The sequence below is a fragment of the Rhinoderma darwinii genome, chromosome 3 (genome assembly GCF_050947455.1).
Source record: "Rhinoderma darwinii isolate aRhiDar2 chromosome 3, aRhiDar2.hap1, whole genome shotgun sequence".
Classification (NCBI taxonomy): domain Eukaryota; kingdom Metazoa; phylum Chordata; class Amphibia; order Anura; family Rhinodermatidae; genus Rhinoderma; species Rhinoderma darwinii.
In genome coordinates this window covers 337,872,513-337,897,379 of record NC_134689.1, presented here as the reverse complement: position 1 = coordinate 337,897,379, position 24,867 = coordinate 337,872,513, and the positions used below count along the sequence as shown (strand labels likewise).

General features: G+C 40.8%; 1 protein-coding gene across 2 annotated transcripts; it reads left to right on the top strand.

The window, feature by feature from the left end:
• Positions 1–315: 315 nt before the first annotated feature.
• Positions 316–24,525, top strand: LOC142748195 (protein kinase C delta type-like). 2 transcript variants are annotated; one of them, XM_075855315.1, is made up of 7 exons: positions 316–472; positions 9,788–9,958; positions 11,184–11,275; positions 13,207–13,269; positions 14,835–15,117; positions 22,821–22,949; positions 23,903–24,525. In XM_075855315.1, exons 3-7 carry the CDS (start codon positions 11,202–11,204, stop codon positions 24,062–24,064), a joined length of 711 nt encoding a protein of 236 aa, XP_075711430.1. In that variant the 5' UTR covers positions 316–472; positions 9,788–9,958; positions 11,184–11,201; the 3' UTR covers positions 24,065–24,525. The 2 variants fall into 2 exon arrangements, with proteins under 2 accessions (XP_075711430.1, XP_075711432.1); XM_075855317.1 differs by lacking the exons at positions 316–472; positions 9,788–9,958 and adding an exon at positions 10,185–10,244.
• The last annotated feature ends 342 nt before the right edge of the window (positions 24,526–24,867 follow it).

Genomic DNA, 24,867 nt, shown 5'->3' with positions numbered 1-24,867 from the left:
TGCCCATCTGGCAATTCTGGCAAATGCCAGATGGGCTGGTGTCCCAATGGGCCGCTCTCCTCTTTCCCCAACAGCACAGTGCACTCTTTGAACTACATAAGGGAGAGACAGGGATAATATGTTTATGCTGCTGCTCGGAGGCTGCTCTGACATTGTGTCATGCTTCAAGCTGCTGCTTCAGCCGGCAGATAAGAGTTACCCTTTTACTGAGCAGAAGCTCTGATTGGTAGAAAGCCTGTCAGCTGACAGGTGCCCCACCAATTACCAAGAGGGAAGCTCTGACTGCACACAATCCGGAGCAGGACATGGAAGGGGAGGGCTATCTGGCTGCACAGGCGTATGCGGAGGGGGAAGCTTCCTGGTAACATCCACTGCTTCCTGTTATTGAGTGAAAGAATACCAGCAGGAGGAGGATGCAGAACAATCTGCAACCTGGAGACACTGGAACAGTCTTCTGCAGATATCTGGGCTGGTGAGTGGCTGATGCAGGGTCATGTGTAGTTATGTTATGTAGGGGAGACATTGTTTCAGATACTCTGTGCTTTATGGGGCGGGCGGGGCGGGGGGGGCTAGGATTCTGTGTGATGTTGGTGGGGAAAGGATGAGAGGATACTCTGTGCTGGGGGCTTTTTAGGTTTGTGTACTCTGTGGAGATAGGAGTTGTATGTGGGGGTTTATGGGCCCTGTGTACTGTAAGAGGGGGATCACAGAGCCTTTTTTGTGGTGTTTGTGGGGGTAAAGGTATTTTCACACATTGCATGTTTTTTTTTACAACTACAGCTACAGCACACCCCCCCCCACCCACCCACGCAACATTTTAAGCCCTGCCCAATCCGCTAAGGAATGCCCACAATCCCTCCCAGATACTAACATTGCAGGATACACTTGTATAATGTCTGGATCACACACAAAATTTAGATGCAGTTTTTTGCTCCGTTTTTTTGAGCCAAAACCAGAAGTGGCTCTAAAAGGAAGGAAAGGTATAGAGAAAATACTTTTTTTGTGTCCATTACTACTGAACCAAATACTGCATCAAAACTGAGTGTGTGATCCTGGCCTACGACTCCTTTCGCAATGCAATCCTACAAAAAAAGCAATAAAAAAACTGGGATGCTTGGGAGAAATGCTAAATTACATTTCATTAGAGTTGACAGTATTTTATTAAAATCCCCCATCAAAGCGATTCCGAATTGTTTTCTCATGACACATTGCACTTTATGTTAGTGGTAAAATTTGGTCGATATATTTAGTGTTTATTTGTGAAAAATAGCAAAATTGAATAGAAAGATTGGAAAAAATAAAAATTTTCTGATTTTAAATGTATCTGCTTGAAAGACAGATAGTAATTCCACACAAAACAGTTACTAGTTCACATATCCCATATGTCTACTTTATGTTGGAATCATTTTTTGAACATTCTATTATTTTTCTAGGATGTTAAAAGTCATAGAACATAAGCAGGAATTTCTCATATTTTGAAGTAAATTTCAAAAGCATTTCTTTTAGGTACCAGTTCAGTTCTGAAGTGGCTTTGAGGGGCCTATATGTTAGAAACCCCCCATAAATCATCCCATTTTAAAAACTAGACCCCCTCAAACTATTCAAAACAGCATTTATAAAGTTTCTTAACCCTATAGGCGTTTTACAGAAATGTAAAGCAGAGGTGAAACATAATTTTTTATGCAGAAAATCCTTTTTATGAATTTTTTTTCTGTATAACACAAGGTTTTACCAGAGAAACACAACTCAATATTTATTTCCCAGACTCTGCAGTTATTCTGGCTCTAGCGTGCTAATGGACTGAAGCACAGGCTTCAGAAGCAAAGGAGCACCTAGAGGATTTTGGAGCCTCCTTTTTATTAAAATATATTTTAGGCACCATGTCAGGTTTGAAGAGGTTTTGTGGTGCATTGGACTTTTTGATCAGTTTTTATTTTATTTCTTGTGAGGTGTGGCGACTAAAAGACAGCAATTCTACAATTGTTTTTTACTTCTTTTTTTTAAAGCTTTCACCGTGCGCTATAAATGACATATTCACTTTATTCTGCGGCGCGATATGATTACAGCGATACCATATGTTTATAGTATTTTTATGTCTTATGGCGTTTGCACAATAAAATGCTTTTTCTAAAAATGTATTTACTTTTTGTGTTGCCATATTCTAAGAGCCATAACTTTTTTATTTTTCAATCAAGAAAGCCACGTGACGGCTTGTTTTTTCGTAACGAACTGTAGTTTCGATCAGTACCATTTTTGGGTACATGCGACTTTTTGATCACTTTTTATTAACGTTCGCCGTGCAAGTTATATAACAAAATACTTTTGTAGTTCAGGCCGTTACGGACACGGCGATACCAATTATGTATAGTTTATTTTTTATTTTTTTAAATAATATAGGACTGATAGGGAAAAAAGGGGGATTTTTACTTTAATTACTTTTAAACTTTTATCTTTTTATTGTTACACAATTTTTTTTGAACTTTTTTTATGTCCCGCCAGGGGACTTGAGGGCAGGAGGCCCTGATCGCTATTCTAGTACACTGTACTACATGTGTAGTGCAGTGTATTAGAGCTGTCAGCTACTCGCTGACAGCAAGCATAGTGGGTCTTGACTTTGTCAGGACCCACAAGGCTTCCGTAGATGGCATAGGCCATTGTTATTCCTCTGGTTGCCATAGCAACCATAGGCGCCCGCGATCATGTTGCGGGACGTCGATGGGGCTTTAACTCCTATGAAGCCGCTAATGTTATTGAACGCGGCTTCTAAGGGCTTATTCAGCGGGGACCACCGCCATCGGTCCCTGCTGAAGGAGCTGTGACAACTACTGTACGAGACAGCAGTTGTCACAGCTCCTGTATGTGCCGAGAGGGGGCCAGATTGGCCTTTCCTCCCGTGACGTACTATTAGGTCATGGAGCGCAACATCATGAACTAATAGTACATCCAGGAGCAGGAAGGGGTTAAGAGGTGCATACCCCCTAAAATATTTGGCACATCTTTGGCTGTCCGTGCAACAAAAATGCAAATCTAGGCCTGCTACTAGACGGTCTAGATTTGTTGCATAATTTAAGCAAGTTTCTTGCGTAAATTATGATAAATCTGTCATTCCGATGGAGGCCCCGCCCCTTTGGCTAAAATTCGCTCCCCTTTTCAAAAGTAGTGAGAAAAGTAAAGAGTCACACATTTTAGCACAACTATGGTGTGCTGCAAAATTTGTGACTTTTTTACACCAGAAAATATTCCCCCAGTATGTTCTGTACACTATGGCATTATTTGGGCATAGTACACGCTATTATTTCGGCGGTGTAATTTAGCAGTGTGCATGTTAACATTTTTCCTTCTTGGTGGGCCTTGTGATTTCTGTGTACGCCTGCCCACATCTTCGTACTCAGTAACAGCGTGGGGTCGGCTGACACAGCTAAGGACAGTCAGAAATAGTAAGACCTACGGCAAGGGCCAGACAGGGGGGTCTGAAAATAATGTTTGCCCGGTGCCCCGCCACTACTAGGTAATTCAAGCAAATACATTTACGCATTACTGTCATTTTCTTAATAATAATAAGCAGAGATCTCGTAAAACATGAGGAATTCTATTGGAAAATTGTATAACTTTTAATTATACAAAAAATAACATTAATTTGCTGAAACTGGATAACGCCTTTGATGGACTGAGTTGTAATACCAGGTACAGCCATGACTATATGATATATACTATATCATGCTGCACTCACCACCTTCTCATAACCTACAAGTGCACAAATATATTTCACATTCACCACGCAGCAAGTGGGCATGTGTGCTTTCAAATGCCAGGGCTGAATTTCAGTCCCAGTGCGGCCCTGCTTGAGGGGAGTAGTTTCCAAAATAGGGTCACCTCTTGGGGCTTTCCACTGTACTCTAGTACCTCAGGTGCCCTGAAAATGTGACATAGTGCCCAAACACCAATCCAGCAAAATCTTCACTCCAAAAGCCAAATGGCGCTCCTTCCAATTTGAGCCCTGCCAAGTACCAAAGCAGCAGTTTAGGGTCATATATGGGGTATTGACACACTCGGAAGAAATTGATTAACAAATTGTGTGGTGTTTTTTCTCCTATTACCCCCTTGTGAAAATAAAAAATCGGGAACTAAAACTGCATATTTTTGGAAAAAATTTAATTTTTCATTTTCTAATTCTAATAAAATTAATGAAGCACCTGTGGGGTCAAAATGCTCTCTACATCCCTAGATCAATGTCCTGGATAGTGTGTAGTTTCCAAAATGTAGTCACTTTTAAGGGGTTTCCCCTGTACTGGTACCTCAGGGGCTCTGCAAATGCGACATGGCGCCCAATAACAAATCCAGAAAAATCTGCATGTCAAATAGCACTCCTGCCTTTCTGAGCCCTGCCGTGTGTCCAAACAGCAGTTTATGACCATATACGTATGAGATGTTTCTCTACTCAGAAGAAATAAAGTACAAATATAGGGTGCTTTTTCATTTTCACGGCCTAATTCCAATAAATTCAGCAAAAAGCCTGTGGGGTCAAAATGCTCACTATTCCCCTAGATGAATTCCATGAGGGTTGTAGTTTCCTGAATGGGGTCACTTTCAGTGGATTTCCACTGTTTCGGTCCCTCAGGGGCTTTGCAAATGTAACATGGCGCCTAAAAACCATTACAGCAAAACTTGAGCTCCAAAAGCCAAATGGCACTCCTTCCCTTCTGAGCCCTGCAGTTTGTTCGAACAGCAGTTTATTACCACATATGGGGTATTGCCATAATCAGGAGAAATTGCTTTTCAAATGTTGGGGTGCTATTTCTCTATTTCTCGCTTCTGAGGCTGGTGTTTCAGTCCATTACCACACTAGGGCCACACGTGGGATATTTCTAAAAACGAAGAATCTGGGCAATAAATATTGAGTTGTGTTTCTCTGGTAAAACCTTCTGTGTTACAGAAAAAAATGGAGTTTATATGATTTTCCTGCAAAAAAATGAAATTTGTACATTTCACTTTCACTTTGCTTTAATTTCTGTGAAACGCCTAAAGGGTTAATAAACTTTCTAAATTCTGTTTTGGAAACTTTGAGTGGTGCAGTTTTTAAAATGGGGTGATTTATGGGAGGTTTCTATTATATAGGGCCCTCAAAGCCACTTCAGAACTGAACTGGTCCCTAAGGAAATAGGTTTTGTACGTTTTCTTGAAAATTTGAGAAATTGCTGCTAAAGTTATATGCCTTGTAACTTCCTAGAAAAATAAAAGGACGTTCAAAAAACAATGCCATCATAGAATAGCGATATGGTAAATGTTAACTAGTAACCATTTTGCGTGGTATTACTATCTGTCTTACAAGCAGATACATATAAATGTAGAAAAATAGTAATTTTTGCAGATTTTATCCAAATTTCTCTGTTTTTCACAAATAAACACTGAATGTATAGACCAAATTTTACCACTAACAGAGTACAATGTGTCACGGGAAAACAATCTCAGTACCGCGTGGATAAATAAAAGCATTCCAAATGTATTTTTTTTTTAAATAATATTTTTGATTTGATTATTCCATTCTGCAGGTTATTTTTTATTGGGATAATTCAATCATAAACAAGAAACAAAAGAAAATACAATACCCAACCCCCCTCCCCACACACCCATCCCTTTCCTGATGCCAAGGCAGATGAGTAGAGAGAAAAAAAAAATCAAACATGAGGCCTTAGTGCAATAACTTTGTCCTTTATATGCAGCCGGTCAATCCAACTTCTCCATCTATTATAAAAATATTTAGACCTCCCTTTTGTGAGATAGTGCGATCTTTCATAGAGCAGCACTCTAAATACTGCCTTTAGCCATTCAGTCACTACCGGAGGATTCTTTACAATCCATTTCCTCAAAATCTGTAATCTTGCCAAAAACAAACAACTGAATCATAAGATCAGTCATTGCTCTGCTTCAGCCCTGGTACTTGTGAGGGGTCTCCAAAAAATGTTAAGCCTTCGGAGTTCTCCAAAACCATGCCTAAGATAGATTCAATGGTTTCAATTACAAAGAAGCAGTATCCATGCAGCTTTGGGCATCACCACATCAAATGTATGAGATCAGCCTGATCTATATTACACCTAGGACAGGTATCATTCTCTCTACAACCCATGCTATACAGACATTTAGGAGTGAAGTACAAACGGTGTAAACCTGGTAGAATTTATGTGAATAATTTAGTGACACACTATTAACTCCTTTGAACACCTCCCTCCATGTGACTACGAAATCCTTCTCCAAATCTTTTCCCCATTTTACATTTAAATTTGCCCTTACTGGGCTATCTCAATTCATAAACCTACTTAGCTCATGATACACCAAAGAAGCGACCCCTTTTCTTTTCCCCTATTATACAGGTTTATAAATAATTCCTCTGAACCAATCTGAAAACATTCTTTATCACGTGTCACTTCCCACTCGTGAACTATTTGAAAATAGTGCAAATACAGGGATACGGATAAAATACCGAACTCCCTTTGTAAGGTGTCCGGGGTTCTTATTACCCCGTTGACAAAAAAAGTGATAATTGCGTAATACCCCACTTCACCCAAAATCTACTGTCCTCTACTTTTACAAACTGGTTAAGTAATTCATTGCCCCATATGGGGATAAAGGAAGTTTTTAGGAGGTTTTAATGTTTTGCGGCGTTCGCCTTGTGGCCTAAATAATGACATATTGTAATAGTTCAAACGTTTACAGTCGATACCAGTTATGTTCATTTTTATTTTTTTTACATTGTGCTTGAGGGAAATGGGAAAAGGTTTTTTTTTAACTTTTAATTAGTTGAATTTTTTTATTTATTACAATTTTTTATTTTACTGTTTTTTAACTTGTCCCCCATAGGGAACTTGAACTACCAATTGTTGGATCGCTTGCACGATATACTGCAATACTTCATAGTAGTACAAAGATGGCAGACTTGGGGGCCTTCATCAGGCCCCCAGGCTGCCATGCAAACCAATGGCACCCACAATCTCTCTGCCGGGGGGGCCATTGGAACGTTACAGTGGGTCACCCCCTCTGTTTTCAGTGATTTAAATGCCACGGTCGATATTGACCTTAGCATTTAACAGGTTAAGCTAGTGGGATCATGCTCGAGTGGGATTGTGCTGGTTACCCAGAAGTGTCGGCTGTAACACACCTGTCCTACGAGCGGGCTCAGCCCGTGAGCCCGCTCCATACTCCCCCACCCGATGTGCGCCGTATATATACGACAGATGTCGGGAAGGGGTTAAATCTACCATGGACCCCTCTAGATTTTGAGTCTGCAATATTGCCTTCATAGTTGGAGTCTCAGACAAGCATCGTCCTCTCCATGCACACTCCCTGACTCCTCTCCTGTTGGGCTAAAATGCTTTTCCAAATTGCCTTGTTTCCCTCTAGAGGTCACAGGAGCGGGAGAAGATAGGAACTTGTCCATCCTAGAGGATGCAGCTTTACCCCCAGATCGCCCCCTATATATTTTGCTCGCTGGAGTGCCATCCTTGTCCTGTTTCTTTTGGAGACATATCAAATACCCGGTGTATAATCTAGCCAGGAGAAAGACTAGAACACTCGCCAATGCATAATACGTAATGAAAAAATAACTGAACACAGTCCCTCTTGGAGAAAGATAATCAGCAGTATCAGTAATTTTTAACCACTTGACTCAACGATTTCTATACTGCTTTCTCAAGCAGAAATCCTTTTATGTGATATTAATTCAAAAACTGCAAATAATAGCCCTCAAACCGTTCTCAAGACAGGTACAACATGTATAATATTTGATAGACAATACAGTGGTTACTAACAGGAACATTCTAACCCCCTCCCGGTCCTGAATTGCTGGACCTGTTCTTGGACTTGTACAAGGCTTTAGTGCGGCGTGCTAACACTTGCCAGATAGCAGGTGATCAAGGCAATAATGCAGTAATGCTGAATCCAAAGCGGCAGTAGAGACAGGACAGACAGGGGAGCCAGAACTCATTAGCGGCAAGAGATCCAGAACCAGGCACCAGTGTGCATTTAATTATTACAGCCGACCATAACAACTGCCCCAGACATCAAGCAGGAGGACCAGGAACCAAAGCTTGAGCACCGACGATGTCAGAGCCTGTGAAAGGCAGCGTACCGGCCACATCACACAGGAGAGGCTGGGGCTTAGTGCTAGATACCAAGCATCAATGTAGTGCAGCGGGGGAGCAGAGGAGGAGCCAGGACATTGCAGAGGAGGAGCCTGTCGACCGTCACATCCGGTGTCACATTGGGTTCGTGGAACCACTGGGCCATACCGCCTTGGCGATATGGCAGCTGGCCAACAGGGTGCAGGTCACAGTTTGTATAAGGTATCTGTGGCAGCTCAGACAGTAGCAAGGCAGGCTCGACTGGGACTAGGCAGCGGGAAGATGTCAGGCGTGGAGCAGCAGGACAGGCGCAGATACAGCACAGCATGACTACAGCATGGCACTAGAGCAGGATACGGGATACAGGAAGAGGGAACACTGGAACTGGAAAACACTAGTAGACCATTTGCTTAGACAAACTAGGATATGATAAACAACGCTCAGGCAAGGATCAGAAGGGCGGTGGCCCACTTATAGTCCAGGAAATCATGTGAGTTGATGATAGTGATTATTTACATGTGCGCGCTGGCCCTTTAAGAGCGGGCACGAGCGTGCGCGCGCACCCTACTGGACACAGCAGACCGGAGCGGAAGTGAGCGCTGGCGTCTCCTCGGAAGGAGATGGGGACCTGCGCTCACAGATCCACGGCTGCGGGCGTCAGGAGGTAAGTAAACCTGACGACTTGCGGCCATGGAGGCTACATCCGGTCACATGCTCTCTCTCAAAGTTTTTACCACCTAAACTGACACATGTCAGATTTGAAAATGGGCTGTGACTATAAGGCCAAAACAGGCTGTGTCCTTAAGGGGTTAAAGGGGTTTTCCTACTCGCAACCTTTATTGCCTATCCACAGGCCACAACCGAGTGAGAGCCCTTGCTTTTCCTGCACTGGCGCATTCTGCCATCTTTGCCCATCCTTATGACAATCATTTTAGTTCTGGAGGCTGCAATTTTTGCTAGTTGCTAGTTAACGTAAATGGGAACTTACTACAAACATTTGGATCATTCTGTCAGTCCCTGCACTGAAATACAGAATATTTTTGTTGTAACGACCTCAGTCACAAGCCAAAATATATCTGACAGGAGAAAAGAAGGTGTTTTTACAATAAATATATGTTATAAAATCCCTTCATTACCAGCAAACAAATTTTAACATTAGTCCAGGATCACACAGACAATGTTGATTCAGTTTTTGGCTCAGTTTTTTGAGCCAAAGCCAGGAGTGAATCCAAAAGGTATAAAGACAATACTGATGCATCTTATTTCTTTTGTGTCCACTCCTGGGCTGAGCTAAAAAAAAAGGATCTAAAAACTGTGTGATCCCGGCCTTACGGTAAATTTATCTATGAGGACTGAGCAAGTCCTAGAAAATCTATTAAGTCACAATAATCATTGCCAACTAATGATTTCTATGGAAAATAGGCAAATATAAGAACAGAATCTGCTGAGCCTGTTGTTGCTGGATGTGTATTAAAGGATAAGAAGACGTTTCCATATTGGGAATACCACCTTAAAAATACAAATCCCCAGTTTGAGTCTGTAACATGGATTGGAGCCGTGGAGGGTAGACTAACAGTTACATGTAAATGTGTAGTAACATTACTGTTACTTATGGATTATTTCTTGTCCCCAACACATTTCATGCAGATCCCTCATTAATAATGTTTTTCTAGGTGGTGCTGGCGGAAGACATCTACACTCGCCACCAATTTGCTGTCAAAGTCATCGCCAAGAGAGACCTGCTTGCCGAAGGAGAGGAGCGCGCGACGGTGGAGCGGCGGGTGTTACAACTTGCATCTGGCAGCCCCTTCCTTCTCCATGGAGAATTTGCTTTCCAGACCAAGGTACATTTATTATTCCTTCTGTCATGCCATAGGCAGTCTTTCATCTATATAGTTACTGTATTCTGTGTTAATGTTGTGATAGCTCCCTCTAGTGGCTGTTTTCTGCAGTAGTTTAAGTAAACTAGCCTACAATCCATTGTATGTCCCATGAGAGCCACCGTATCTATCACCTATGAACTTGCTGACATCACCAAGTCCGCTCTGTAGCAGCCATTTTCAGATTGTACTGTTACACAAGCAGTATGTAAATACATCGTCTTGATCCGAGCCTACGGTAGCATGGCTGGTATGTACACATGACCATCTAGCGTTGTAGGTTTCTATGTTGATGCATATGGTGGTGTTTTGCATGTCTCCGGCTGTTATAGACACCAGTCAGTGGCCATGCCTGTTACACATAGGACAGCATCTTCCTGTGTGTCTGTCTATCTCCACTCATCATCTCTGTGCTCATGTTCTTGTATATAATGCACATGATTACAAAGCTTTGTATAGTAGTGTGTTGTTACCTGCTGCTGTACTACAGTACGCGCATTATCTCTCTGTTTCTTACTTTCACACTATCCTTGCAATAAAAGTTCAAGTTTGGACATCGCTCCTGAGTCAATGAATTGCTGGGAAAGAGTTTAGCTGCCTGTCAACGTCTGCCCCTCTGACACATGAGGAAAGAATACCTTCTACTCTTACTACTGGATGATGCCTTTATTATGGGCTGAAAAATAATCTGTGTTTAGCTCCATAATTCCAGGCTGGACAATTTATTAATATATCTTTATAGGGGAACTCTGTTCTCCTGACATAATACAGGATATAATTCTGTCTACATGCAGCACAGCTGCCAATAGGGGGAGCTGTCACTCTATGGATGTCACTCTTATTGACATCTTATAATGTTGGGACATGGAAAGCAATGTGTGATGTCATGTATCCCAGTATATACATTGCACTAGTATAGAGAGAATATTCTACATATAGAGAGCAGATAATAAGTCACACTTCTCCTGCGTCCGGTGTCCAGCTGTAAGTATATTATCACCAATAAGGGGTTACTGATCCATCATACAGAATACACCTGTCCTATCCTCCCGTCTTCATGTAGTCTATGTCTATGGGGATGAGGTGATAACTGATGATGGGTTCTGTATAGTAGGAGTGTAGAAGCTCCAATCATTTGGTAACTTTATCATCTGCATTATCATTCTTCTGTCTCTGTTCTGTGTATTAGGGGCTTGTGCTTCTTGGAATGGAGTACGTCAACTGCGGAGATTTCCATCAATTCCTGCAGCGGAAGGGGCGACTTGACATCCCCAGTGCACGGTAAAGTAGTCGTAGGCTAATAAGAATACAAGATCCAATGATAGCTTCCATTTATAAGAGGACAGTACATAGGATAGAGTGTTAGCCCCCATGCCCGAATACAAGGTCCAATGATAGCTTCCATTTATAAGAGGACAGTACATAGGATAGAGTGTTAGCCCCCCCTGCCCGAATACAAGATCCAATGATAGCTTCCATTTATAAGAGGACAGTACATAGAATAGAGTGTTAGCCCCCCTCCCCAAATACAAGATCCAATGATAGCTTCCATTTATAAGAGGACAGTACATAGGATAGAGTGTTAGCCCCTCTGCCTGAATACAAGATTCAATGATAGCTTCCATTTCTAAGAGGACAGTACATAGGATAGAGTGTTAGCCCCCCTGCCCGAATATAAGATCCAATGATAGCTTCCATTTACAAGAGGACAGTACATAGGATAGAGTGTTAGCCCCTCTGCCCAAATTCAAGATCCAATGATAGCTTCCATTTATAAGAGGACAGTACATAGGATAGAGTGTTAGCCCCTCTGCCTGAAGACAAGATCCAATGATAGCTTCCATTTATAAGAGGACAGTACATAGGATAGAGTGTTAGCCCCTCTGCCCCAATACAAGGTCCAATAATAGCTTCCATTTATAAGAGGACAGTACATAGGATAGAGTGTTAGCCCCCCTGCCCGAATATAAGATCCAATGATAGCTTCCATTTATAAGAGGACAGTACATAGGATAGAGTGTTAGCCCCTCTGCCCAAATTCAAGATCCAATGATAGCTTCCATTTATAAGAGGACAGTACATAGGATATAGTGTTAGCCCCTCTGCCTGAAGACAAGATCCAATGATAGCTTCCATTTATAAGAGGACAGTACATAGGATAGAGTGTTAGCCCCTCTGCCCCAATACAAGATCCAATGATTGCTTCCATTTATAAGAGGACAGTACATAAGATAGAGTGTTAGCCCCCCTGCCCGAATACAAGATCCAATGATAGCTTCCATTTATTAGAGGACAATACATAAGATAGAGTGTTAGCCCCCCCCTTCCCCGAATACAAGATCCAATGATAGCTTCCATTTATAAGAGGACAGTACATAGGATAGAGTGTTAGCCCCCCTGCCCGAATACAAGGTCCAATGATAGTTTCCATTTATAAGAGGACAGTACAAAGGATAGAGTGTTAGCCACCCTGCCCCAATACAAGGTCCAATGATAGCTCCTATTTATAAGAGGACAGTACATAGGATAGAGTGTTAGCCCCTCTGCTCGAATACAAGATCCAATGATAGCTTCCATTTCTAAGAGGACAGTACATAGGATAGAGTGTTAGCCCCCCCTGCCCGAATACAAGATCCAATGATAGCTTCCATTTATAAGAGGACAGTACATAGAATAGAGTGTTAGCCCCCCTCCCCAAATACAAGATCCAATGATAGCTTCCATTTATAAGAGGACAGTACATAGGATAGAGTGTTAGCCCCTCTGCCTGAATACAAGATTCAATGATAGCTTCCATTTCTAAGAGGACAGTACGTAGGATAGAGTGTTAGCCCACCTTCCCACATATAAGGTCCCATTCATAGAAATGTTATTACTGAAACGCTTCATGAAAAGCCTTTTATAAAATATTAGAATTATTACCCTCCATATGATCTGCAACATGTAAAGTAAAACATAGCAATGGGCACATGTTAGTAAATGATCAGATGAAGGTGTCCATTAAATAATGACTTAACCCCTTGCTTCTCGCAGATATAATAACACAGGTCTGGGAGCACATGTAGTATAAAGAATAAGATAGGTGTGATTGTCCACAGTAATAGGATAACATGGTCAGATATTCTGCCTGTCTGCTCTGTTCTGTAGTATATATTTGTGAGAGCTTTTTGTCCTCCTCTAGATACTATTGTCTTCTCTTTCCTTTGTGCCAGATTCTACGCCGCAGAACTCGTGTGTGGAATTCAACACCTGCATTCTAAGGGCATTGTCCACCGGTAAATACATTCTTATTGTCTTTTTTTGGTGTGATGAGTTCAAACTCAGGCCTGGTTTCTAATTCCAGAGAAAAATCTCTAAAATTTCTACAGTTGCAATATTTCTTTGCAATGTAAAAAGGGTTAAGTTATAGTTTCTCTAATTGATGAAGTTTCCAGCTCCTAGGTCAATGTCTACAGTATGTCTACTTTGGTAGTAGCCTACTGGGAAACCGTCTCGTAAGTAGTGACCTAATGATGATGATGCAGTGTCCTATGAATGCTCCCCTAGTGATGTTTAAGGTGTTGTCTATAGGAGGAGATGGAATTAATTGGGGTGGTCCACCACTTGGGGTTCCCCTCTATGATCCACAACAGAGAGCTGAATGGCCGCCATGTAATACAAATAACTGGCTACGGCTATCTAGGCAAACTCAGCTGATTGCCAGGAGTGTTGGGAACCAAATCTGGCGGCTCCCATGTGAAAGGGGTTGTTTGTGGTGAAACAAACACTTTACACCTCCTGACCCTAGTGATTCTTTACTATAAACTGCAGCTTCTGATAATCCAAAGGATTGTGCCCAGTCCCAGGTGGATAATAGTAAGTTATATCATTAATGATAGCAACCTGCTAGGCTATGTTCACATCACGTTTTTTGACTGATGCCACTGTTAGGCATCCATCACTTGCCTCCGTTTAATGGATAAGTCGAAAAGCTCCACTGACGTAGCTGTCCATATATGGACAGAATCACTGGTGGTTCTCTATGCAGCAGAGGCCTCCATAGGTTAACTGTGTGGGATCCCCCGGGGATCGATACAGGGAACCCTCCACCCGCACCGTGGCCCTAAGGAAATTTTTAAGCATCCTGAGTCTTCAACGGCTTTTAAAGCAGCCAGAGTCTTCCCCGGGCCTGCTCAGGGTGTTCGCCAATTTTCATTGTATAATACATCAGGTAAAACTGTGCATGAGCAGATAGTGATTCAGGGGACAGCTTCCATCCACAAATATCTAGTGAAGATGCTATTGAAATAAAGAGTCCTACACATCAGCAGCCAGGTGTCCTCTACCATGACGGAAGGCGGAGTCCCTGGTTTCTATTTTGGCCTGGGAACCTATGTGGCATCCTTCACTCATAGACCATTTAAAAAACAACGTATACCACACAGTATACGGTTTCAAGTGGGATCCGACTGGATGGACATGCGTTGTTTACTACGCTATTCCATCCTTTAAAAAAAGGTATACTGAGATATACTAGCCCGACGTATGCTAAAAGGGGACTCTTTTGGCCTCCATCGGGTTAATAAAGCCCTATGAACACGTTTAGCATCTGTATTGGGACCTTTCCCGACATACACGCTAAACGCAAGGCATAAACTCAATATGAATGAGGCCTTATAAGTATATTCCATTCTTAACTGACAGAAAGCTACGTGCAACAGTTTCTTCCTGAATTGATATCTGCTAACAAACAGTAAAGTGTAAACAGCGCACTGATCCAAGAATAAATACTATTATACACAGATGACTAGTTGTGGCATGAACACTGATTTGACCCCAATTGTTATTTTCTTCTACACAGAGATCTCAAGCCCTCTAACATCTTGGTGGCTGCAACGGGCCATATAAAGATTGCCGACTTCGGTCTGGCACTCGAGAACATCTGTGGAGACCGGTCAGCCACCGAATATGCTGGAACACCAGGCTTCATGGCCCCTGAGATGCTGGCTGAGGAGGAGTTCAATGCCGGAGTCGACTGGTATGCATTTGGCATCATCTTGAACATCATGATTACCAGCAAGTCCAAATACCACCGAGGACTATTCAATGCTTCCAGCATGGAAGCGAAGAACATCATTAAAAGGGTGAGTATTTTACTCTATGGGATATATTTTATGCTGACCTAGAACAGTGGGTTACTCAATGGCAGTAGAGGTCCTTCACCCAGTATAAGTGCAGAAGCAAAAACCCCATTAAGAAATATTCATTAATATTTATTTTATTTTTCCTTATGCAATACATACCAATAACATTACATTATCTTGTACAGATCATTTACACCTGATATCCACAAAGTTTTAGAATTTTCTCCCAACCCTGCACAACCCACTCCCTGCCACATAAAAACAACAACAAAAAATAGAATCATGCTATAACAATAGTTTACTTGTTATTAGGGAAAGAGTCGCTCCAAGGTTCAAACTTTTCCAAAAACCACATAAATAAACCCCTCTATACAACATCCATCTTTTTGAATACCAGTTTAGAAATTACATAGTCATTCCTTAATGATATGGCCGCATTAAGCAGTTTTTTTTATGACAAGTGAGTCTTTTAGCGGTAAAATTATAAAATCTGAAACACCCAGAATACATAATGTACATTCAGGAAATAATTTACAATTTAAGAATATATTAACCCCTTCCCGACATTTATGGTAAGTATACGACATGGAAAGCCAGTGCTTCCTGCAAAATGTTGTATAATTACGCCAAATGCTTGGCACCGGCTCAGAGTCTTACTGTATCTTACAGCTGACATCCTGCTGTAACGGCGGGGACCGAAGTTAGCTTCGATCCCCGCCATTAACCCCTTACATGCAGCCGTCAAAAGCGATCGCTACATTTAAGGTGTTTGCAGCTCATCGACACCCCAGCAATGAAATCGCCGGGGTGTCGGTGGCTGCAATGACAATCGGAGGCCTAATACTGGTCTCCCGGTGTGCCTAGCATGGAAAATTCCAGCCCCTGCCCGGAGGCGGGGCCTGAAAGGCTTCCGTAGCCGCCAGCAAGATGGCGCCTGCTCTGGAGATGAGCCGGCGTCATTATCGGAGGATATCAGCTGTATGTTACAGCTGACATCCACTTGTAACTTCAGGAACCGGAGCTAGCACCGATACCTGCCATTAACCCCTCAGATACAGCGATCGGATGTGATCGCTGCATCTTTGTGGTTGCTAGCAGATTGCCAGCTGTGCCCTCCAATCGCACGACTGCCAACTGCTATTATGACACCAGGAAACCTAACAATGTCCTCCTGTTGGCCATTACGGAATTCGATTATGCCCCGCTCGTAGGCGAAGCCTAATCGGCTTGCTGTCAGTGAATGACTGACAGAACGAATACATTGCACTACGTAGTATTAGAAAAAAAAATCTGACAGTTGGACCTTCAAGTCCCTTAGTGGGACTAAAGTAAAGTGTGAAAAAAATGTGAAAAAAAAAGTTGTAAAAAATATAATAAACTTTTTAAGTAATAAAATAAAACACAATCGCTCTTTTTCCCTTATCAAGTCCTTTATTATTGAAAAAAATAAATAAACCATATATATTTGGTATCGCCGTGACCGTAACTGCCTAAACTATAAAAATGTTATAATATTTATTCCATGCGGTGAACGGCGTAAAAAAACGTAAAAAATAATGCCAGAATTTCTGTTTTTCGGTCACTTTGCCCTACAAAAATTGAAATACAAAGTGTTCAAAAAGTCGTATGTATCCAAAAATTGTGCCTATAAAAAGTATAGCTCGTCTTTCAAAAAACACAGCTCCGTCGACGAAAAAATTAAAAAGTTATGGTTCTCACAACTTGGCGACAGAAAAAATAGATTCCTTTTACAAAAGTAATTTTATTGTGCAAAAAGTTGTAAAACATAAAAAAGTGCTATAAATTAGGTATCGCCGAAATCGTATTGACCCGCAGAATAAAGTTAACATGTAATTTATAACGCATGGTGAACGCTGTATAAAAAAACCCCTAAAAAACTGTGCCAGAATTGCTGTTTTGTGGTCACCTTGCCTCTCAAAAAATAGGATAAAAAGTGATCAATAAGTCGCATGTACCCCAAAATGGTACCAATAATAACTACAGCTCGTCCCGCAAAAAAACAGCCCTCATACCACTACGTCTATGAAAAAATAACATTAGTTAAGGCTTCCATAGTTCAGGAAATAAAAAATATGCAGTTATGCAGATCAGAGGTGAACATTTCTACTGTTTCAAGAGGAGATTTATCGGGGGCCCTAAAATTAGGGAACCAGGAAGGGGAGGCCCAAACAACTGCTAGAAGCGAGGGTGCCCGTATTATACCAGGACAACACTTCCCAGCAAAATTCCCCAAACTGCAAAGGTGCGGAGTGTGGACCAAAAGGGGGATAAGTAAAGACACCGTTTATCAGTGCGACACCGGCCTGTGCAGAAATTATTGCTTCACAGCGTAACACACATCTATGGATTATTTTATTGTTTACCCCATTATTATACCCCCTGACTATGCGCCTGATGTACTCTGCCCAGCTTACATATCCCCTACACTATAAATGGAAGCAATACTCAAACAAAACTACTACCAAGCAAAATCTACACTTCAAAAGCCAAATGGATCTCCCACTCATCTGAGCCCTACAGCGTGCCCAAACAGCAGTTTACTTCCACATATATGACACCGCCATACCCGGGAGAACCCTTTTAACAATTTTTCGGGTGTGTCTACAGTGGCATAAGTTGGGCACGACATAATTGCCACTAAATTACCAATTCTGGGGAAAACTTTTAATTTTTACAATGCACCATACGCAGCGCATTTATTTATGGAAAAGACCTGTGGGGTGAAAATGCTCACTACACCCTTAATAAATGCCTTGAGGGGTGTAGTTTCTAAAATGGGGTCACTTCTGGGGGTTTCTTTTATTATTTCCCATCTGAGCCTCTGCAATTGTGAACCAATTCTGTGTAATTAGCCAAATTAGGCCTCAAGTTTGCATGGTATTCTCACTCCTGAGCCCTGTCAAATGTCCAGGCAAAAGATTAGGGCCCCATGTAGGGTGATTCTAAAACCGGGAAACACAGCATAATGATTGGGGAGCTGTCTTGTTATGGTGGCACAAGCTGGGCACCACATATTGGCATATCTATGGAAAAATCCCATTTTCACTCTGCAATATCGAGTGCACACTAATTTCTGAAAAACAGCTGCAGGGTTAACATGCTCAATACCTTGAGGGGTGTAGTTTCCAAAATGGGGGTCACTTATGGGGAGTTTCCACTGTTTTGGTCCCACAGGGGTTTTGCAAATGCTACATAGCGATCAGAAACCAATCTAGCAAAATCTGTACTCCGAAAGCCAAATGGCACTCCATCCCTTCTGAGCCCTGCAGTGTGCCCAAAAAGGAGTTTATAACCACATATGGGCTATTGCCGTACTCGGGAGAAATTACTTAACAAATGTTGGGGTTCTTTTTCTGCTTGAGAAAATGAAAAACTTATTTGTTGAGAATATGAAACATTTTCAGCTAAAACTACGTCTTATTGGAGAAAAATTAAATTTTTATTTTCACTGCCCAATTCAAATAAAATTAAACAGCTGTGGGGTCAAAATGCTCACTACACCCCTAGATTAATTCCTCAAGGGGTGTAGTATCACAACTGGAGTCCCTTTTGGGTAGTTTCCACTGTACTGGTACCTTAGGGGCTTTGCAAAAGTGACATGGTTTCAAGAAACCAATCCAGCAAAATCTGTACTCTAAAAGCCAAATGCCGCTCCTTCTCTTCTATTCCTTGCCATGTGCCCAAACAGCAGTTTATGACCACATATGAGGTATTTCCGCACTCCAGAGAAGTTGCTTTACAAATGTTGGGGTTCTTTTTTTCCTTTATTTGTTGAGAAAATGAAAAATTTTGAGCTAAAGCTACGTCTTTTTGAAGAAACAGGATTGTTTTTATTTTCACTGGCCAATTCTAATAAATTCTATGAAACACATGTGAGGTCAAAATGATCACTACACCCCAAAATGAATTCCTCAAGGGGTGTAGTTACCTAAATGGAGTCACTTTTTGGGCGTTTTCCTTGTTTTGTCCCCTTAGGGGCTCTGCAAATGTGACATGGCCTCCGCAAACCATTGATGCTAAATTTGAGCTCCAAAAGTCAAATGGCGCTCTTTCCCTCCTAAGCCCTGCCGTGTGACCAAACATCCGTTTATTACCACATATGGGGTACTGTTTTACTCGGGAGAAATTGCTTTACAAATTTTGCTGTGCTTTTTCTCCTTTAGTCCTTGTGGAAATGAGAAAAAATTAGCTAAACTTACATTTTCTTTGAAAGAATGTAGATTTCCATTTTCGCGGCCTACTTCTAATATTTTCTGCAATAAACCTGTAGGGTAAAAATGCTCACTATACACCTAGATAATTTCCTTAAGGTGTGTAGTTTCCAAAACGGGGTCACTTTTGGGGGATTTCCACTGTTTTTGCACCGCAAGAGCCCTTCAAACCCAACATGGTGCCTAAAATATATTCTAATAAAAAGGAGGCCCAAAATCCACTAGGTACTCCTTTACTTCTGATGCCTGTGCTTCAGTCCAGTAGCACACTAGGGCCACATGTGGGATATTTCCTAAAACTTCAGAACCTGGGCAATAAATATTAAGTTGCGTTTATCTGGTAAAACTTTGTGTTACAAAAAAAAAAAATGGATTAAAAATGAATTTCTGCAAAAACAAAATATTTAATTTGTAAAATTCACCTCTACTTTGGTTTAATTCCTGTGAAACGTCTAAAGGGTTAAGAAACGTTCTAAATGCCGCACCGATCGTGTAAACCGTGGTCGTGTGCATGGGGCCATAGAAAAGAATGGGTTTGCAATTTACCTGCAAAAATGCAGATAAATCACGCCTGCAAAAGCAAGGTCGAGTGTAAACTATCAGTAACAAGTTTTAAAACAGGAATATTACGGGTTTTTAATTTATTTTTATTTTTAATGGCCCGACAAGCAGAGTTGATCTGAATATATTTGAAAGCCATATCCTTCGGTACATCAAATTCCAGAGCCAAAATGACTAGTTATTTTATTTTACCATCTATACAGAGATCATTTACTAATATTACTCCAATTTTTTCATGGCCTTCGCACAACCTAGCAAACTTAGGGGCTGAAGGTCTAAATTACTCTATAATGAAGAAATAACTAATGAAGAAAAAAACATGAAACATTTTTTTGCAATATACCCACATTTTCCATCATCAGACAAGCTGTAGATTTAGAATATATAGATCCGGAGAGCCGTCCATAGTCCAGTAACTGAAAAAAATATTTATATCTGTAAGTTTTCATATCAACCAGTGTTATGGAAAAGACGGATGTCACCATTTATCAGGAACAGTAATTGGCAGCAAAATAACACATCCTAAAATCTGGAGGGTTTACACCTCTATCATCCGGAGGATACTGCAAATATACCTGTGTAATTCTAATCTTCCTGCCATAACCACAGAGAAGATCATTCAAGATACCATCTAAAGTTTTAAAAAATGAAATGTCAATCCAGATAGGCGCGTTTCTCAGCATGTATAAAATCATTGGGAGAATAAACATTTTAATCATAGGAAGTTTCGCCATAAACGAAAAGTTCAGTTTGGTCCAGAATTTAACTTTTTGTCTAAGTTCAACAATAAGGGGCCACAAATTAAGTTTCATAAAGTCCCCTATGTCCCTCCATATATAAATCCCCAAATATTTAATTTGGGTTCTAACTGGGATCACGGTCCCTAAATCCTCAGCATTGTCGTCTAAGGGTAATAACATTAATTTTTCCCAATTAATCAAAGATTAGAAAATGTAGCAAATTCAGCAAGTTTATAGTTAATAATGTGTATAGAGACGTGAGGAGAGCTCAGATATAGTCATATATAATCCGCATAGACAGATATAACATCCTCGTATTTCCCACTCCTGAATCCAACAATTTTACTATCTTCACGAATATATATCGCTAAAGGCTCCATAACCACCGAAAATAATAGAGGAGATGAAGGACATCCCTGACGTGTACCTTTCTAGGTTGAACTGAGATGATCATTTATTATTGACTTTGAGTCTTGCACACGGCTTCTTATATAAGATCTTCAGCCATGTTATAAAATTGTATTCATACAGAAAGGCCTCTAAAACGGTACAAATACTGCCACTCGACGCTGTTAACCCCTTCCCGCCGCAGCCATTTTTCAGATTTTCAATTTAATTTTTTCCTCCCCACCTTCCAAAAGCCATAACTTTTTTATTTTTCCGTCGATATAGTCCTATGAGGGCTTGATTTTTGCGGGACGAGTTGTAGTTTTTTGTATTGCCATTTATTGTGCCATATAATGTACTAGAAAACGGGAGTATTTGTGGAGTAGAAAATTTTAAAAACAGCGATTCCTCAATTGTTTTTTTAGCTTTGTTTTTACGGAATTCACTGTGCAATTAAAACAACATGTTAACTTTATTCTTCGGGTCAATACGATTACGGTGATACCAAATATATATTGTTTCTTCTATATTTTACTACTTTTACAAGTAAAAAACTAAGTGTAAGAAATTAAATTTATTTTGTGTCGCCAAATTCTGAGATCCATAACTTTTTTATTTTTGCGTCGATTAAGTGGTATGAGGGCTTATTTTGCGGGATAAGCTGAAGTTTTTAATGATACCATTTTGGTGTACATGCAACGTTTTTATCACTTTTTATTCCATTTTTTGTGGGAGATTAGGTGACCAAAAAATTGTGATTCTGGCTTTTAGAATTTTTTTTCTTTTATGGTGTACATCGTGCAGGTTAAATAAAGATATCTTGTAATAGTTCAGACTTTTACGGATGCAGCAATACCAATTATGTTTATTTATTTATTTTTTTACTATGCTTTAGAGGGAAAATGGGAAAAGGTTTTTTTTTTAACTTTTAATATTTATTTATTTTTACATAAGAAAAAACAACTGCATTTTACAAATTTCTATTTTTTCTATTAGTTCCCCAAGGGGACTTCAACCAGCGATCGTTGAATCACTTGCACTATATACTGCAATACTGATGTATTGCAGTATATCGTCTTTCTGACAGGCTTAGTAGGAGCATAAAGATGGCAGATCGTGGGACCTTCATTAGGCCCCCAGGCAGCCATAGCAACCATCGCCACCCCATGATTGCATTGCAGGGGGCGCGATGAGCTGCTAGAGGGGGTCGTCCCCCTCTTCCTAATGATTTAAATGCTGCAGTCTCGATTGACCGCAGCATTTAACGTGTTAATAACATACGGATGTTAATAACATCGTATGGAGCGGATTCACTCCGTGAGCCCGTTCCATACTTCTCCTACCCGACTGTGATGTATGGATATGTCAAATGTCGGGAAGGGGTTAATAGGTTTGTAGCATCGAGTGACAGCACTGCCCCAGAAGAGCCATGCTGGGCCTGAAGATGTTCAGACAATTTTCTTGAGTTAATAGAAGTCGATATAACGGCATAAAGCCTGTTTGATGTTTATTAACAATGAAGAAATATTCCTACAACAAATCATGAAATCCTGGAATAACCATCTGCTATAATATTCTCCCTGGTCCCCCAGCAGTTATGTGCACCCCACCACCTCATAGCTGGCTCCTCTTATTTCCTGACAACGGTCCGTTCATTATTAGACAATCACTCACCCTTCATTGAGATATAATCCGTAGTTGTAAGATCATTGATGGAATATAAAAGGTTGTAGATTTCTGTATTGAGAACGAGCCAGCTCAATTATAGTTGTTTCATTTTCAGCTCCTCCGGGAAGATCCTGCCAAGCGTCTAGGGGTCAATGGTAACATCAGAGCCCATAGGTTTTTCCAGCATATTGACTGGGACTCGGTACAAGCTCTTAGAATGCGACCACCACACACGCCTGTACCAGTAAGTATAAGATCACATGTTGAAGCCTTTTTTTCCACTTTTTTTTTTAGGCGTCTTTTTAAATCAATTAAATGAAAAATCCACGGGCCTTTGCTGGTCAAAATGTGCATCAAAAACCTTCAAACAAGCATTTTTTCTTCTGCCTCTCATTGATTTCAATGGAGGTTCAGAGAAGGAAACAGCTCCAAAAGAGGGAACGCTGCTTTTTTTCCCTGGAGCCTTCAAAAACCAACCAGAAAAAAAAAAGCCTCTGTCTCCCATGCAAATCAATGGGGGTAGATTTGGGGCGTTTATTTAACCCTGATTCCGACACGGTTTCTATGTCTAAACCAGCGCCAAAAAACACTGTGTGAACTGGGACTTGAGAATGAGAATGAATGGTCCTTAATTTATATATGTTTACATGATCATACTGGTTTCTTTAAGAAGGAGAGCATTTGGGTCTACATAACAATGATACAATACAATATCCTTATCAAAAGAGTGGTCCAGTTTAGATAATAAATTTTCTATATATTTTATTAGGGAATTCTCAGTTAATAGATGGAGATCATCTGTTCATGATCCTCATCTTTAGGCCAATGTGTAGAGAAGTGACAAAGAGCATCTCTGGAGGACCTGTCCCATATTACACAGACAACCCATTGATATAAATAGACATTGTGTAATGCTTCATTTCCCCTGTGGTAGCGCTGCAGGGAAATTGAACACATACAGCCAGGTTTCCCCACAGATTTAAGCTGATCGCTAAAGGTCATAGCAGGAGGACACTTTGTGATCAGCTAATTGGTAAGAGAACCTTTTAACAACTAGGGATTGTCCAAAGTGTAAACATTTTGCATTAGAATTACACAGTTAGTTTTCATAAGCTTTATTCAGGGCTGTGATGAGAATTTACCATAATAATTTACCATAATAATATCACCAAATCCTTCTGCTTCCTTATCTTTTAGTCAAACAACATCCGGCGCAGCTCCAGACCATTTGATATCATCAGAATGGAGGCAGCAGAGGATAACAACATGGCCATATCAGCAAACCACCAGGCCATATTCACAGGGTTTTCATTTGTCAACGCTAACTGGAAAACCCTGGACAGTGCACCAGCTCTTTAACATCATCAGAGCAAGCTGTCCTCCTAATCCCCAAGAAGAACTTCAAGAGGAAGAAGACCATCTAGAGGAAGAAGACCATCCAGCGGAAGAAGACCATCCAGCGGAAGAAGACCATCAAATGCAGAAGACCATCCAGATGAAAAAGACCATCAAATGCAGAAGACCATCAAGTTCAGAGGATCAAGGTAGCATATTCTTCAACAGGTCAAGCTGGATGATGATGATGACACCAATAGCTTCCAGATTGCTTAAATCTGTTATAAAGAAGGTAAGTACCTTAATGTCTATGTTTGGCATTAGGATGTGCCTGATCATATCATGCACACCACATGCCTAGAAAAGAAGAATATTATGATACTATATATATAGTGTTACACCATATATATACTTCATAAGAATTTTGAAATACTACAAATTACACTTACCGGTGACTACCGGTGACTGTAGTTTTATTTTTCCCCCTTTTCTATGACATTTCATTTTATTGTCATCGGAAATGGGGAAATAAGGTGAGTGATGGCCGGCTATTAAGGGGTGGAGGAGGCCGGATTTTTTTTTTTTTTCATACAGAATGTATTCATAACATTTCCTATGTGTTGCATTAGGATGTGTCTGACCGTACCAGACACACCCCATGCCCAGGTAAGAAGGTAAGCACCTTTACATAAAAATGTCTATGTTTGGCATTAGGATGTGCCTGATCATATCATGCGCACCACATGCCTAGAATAGGAGAATATTATGATACTATATATATAGTTTTACACTATATATATGTACTTCATTAAAATGTCAAAATTCTA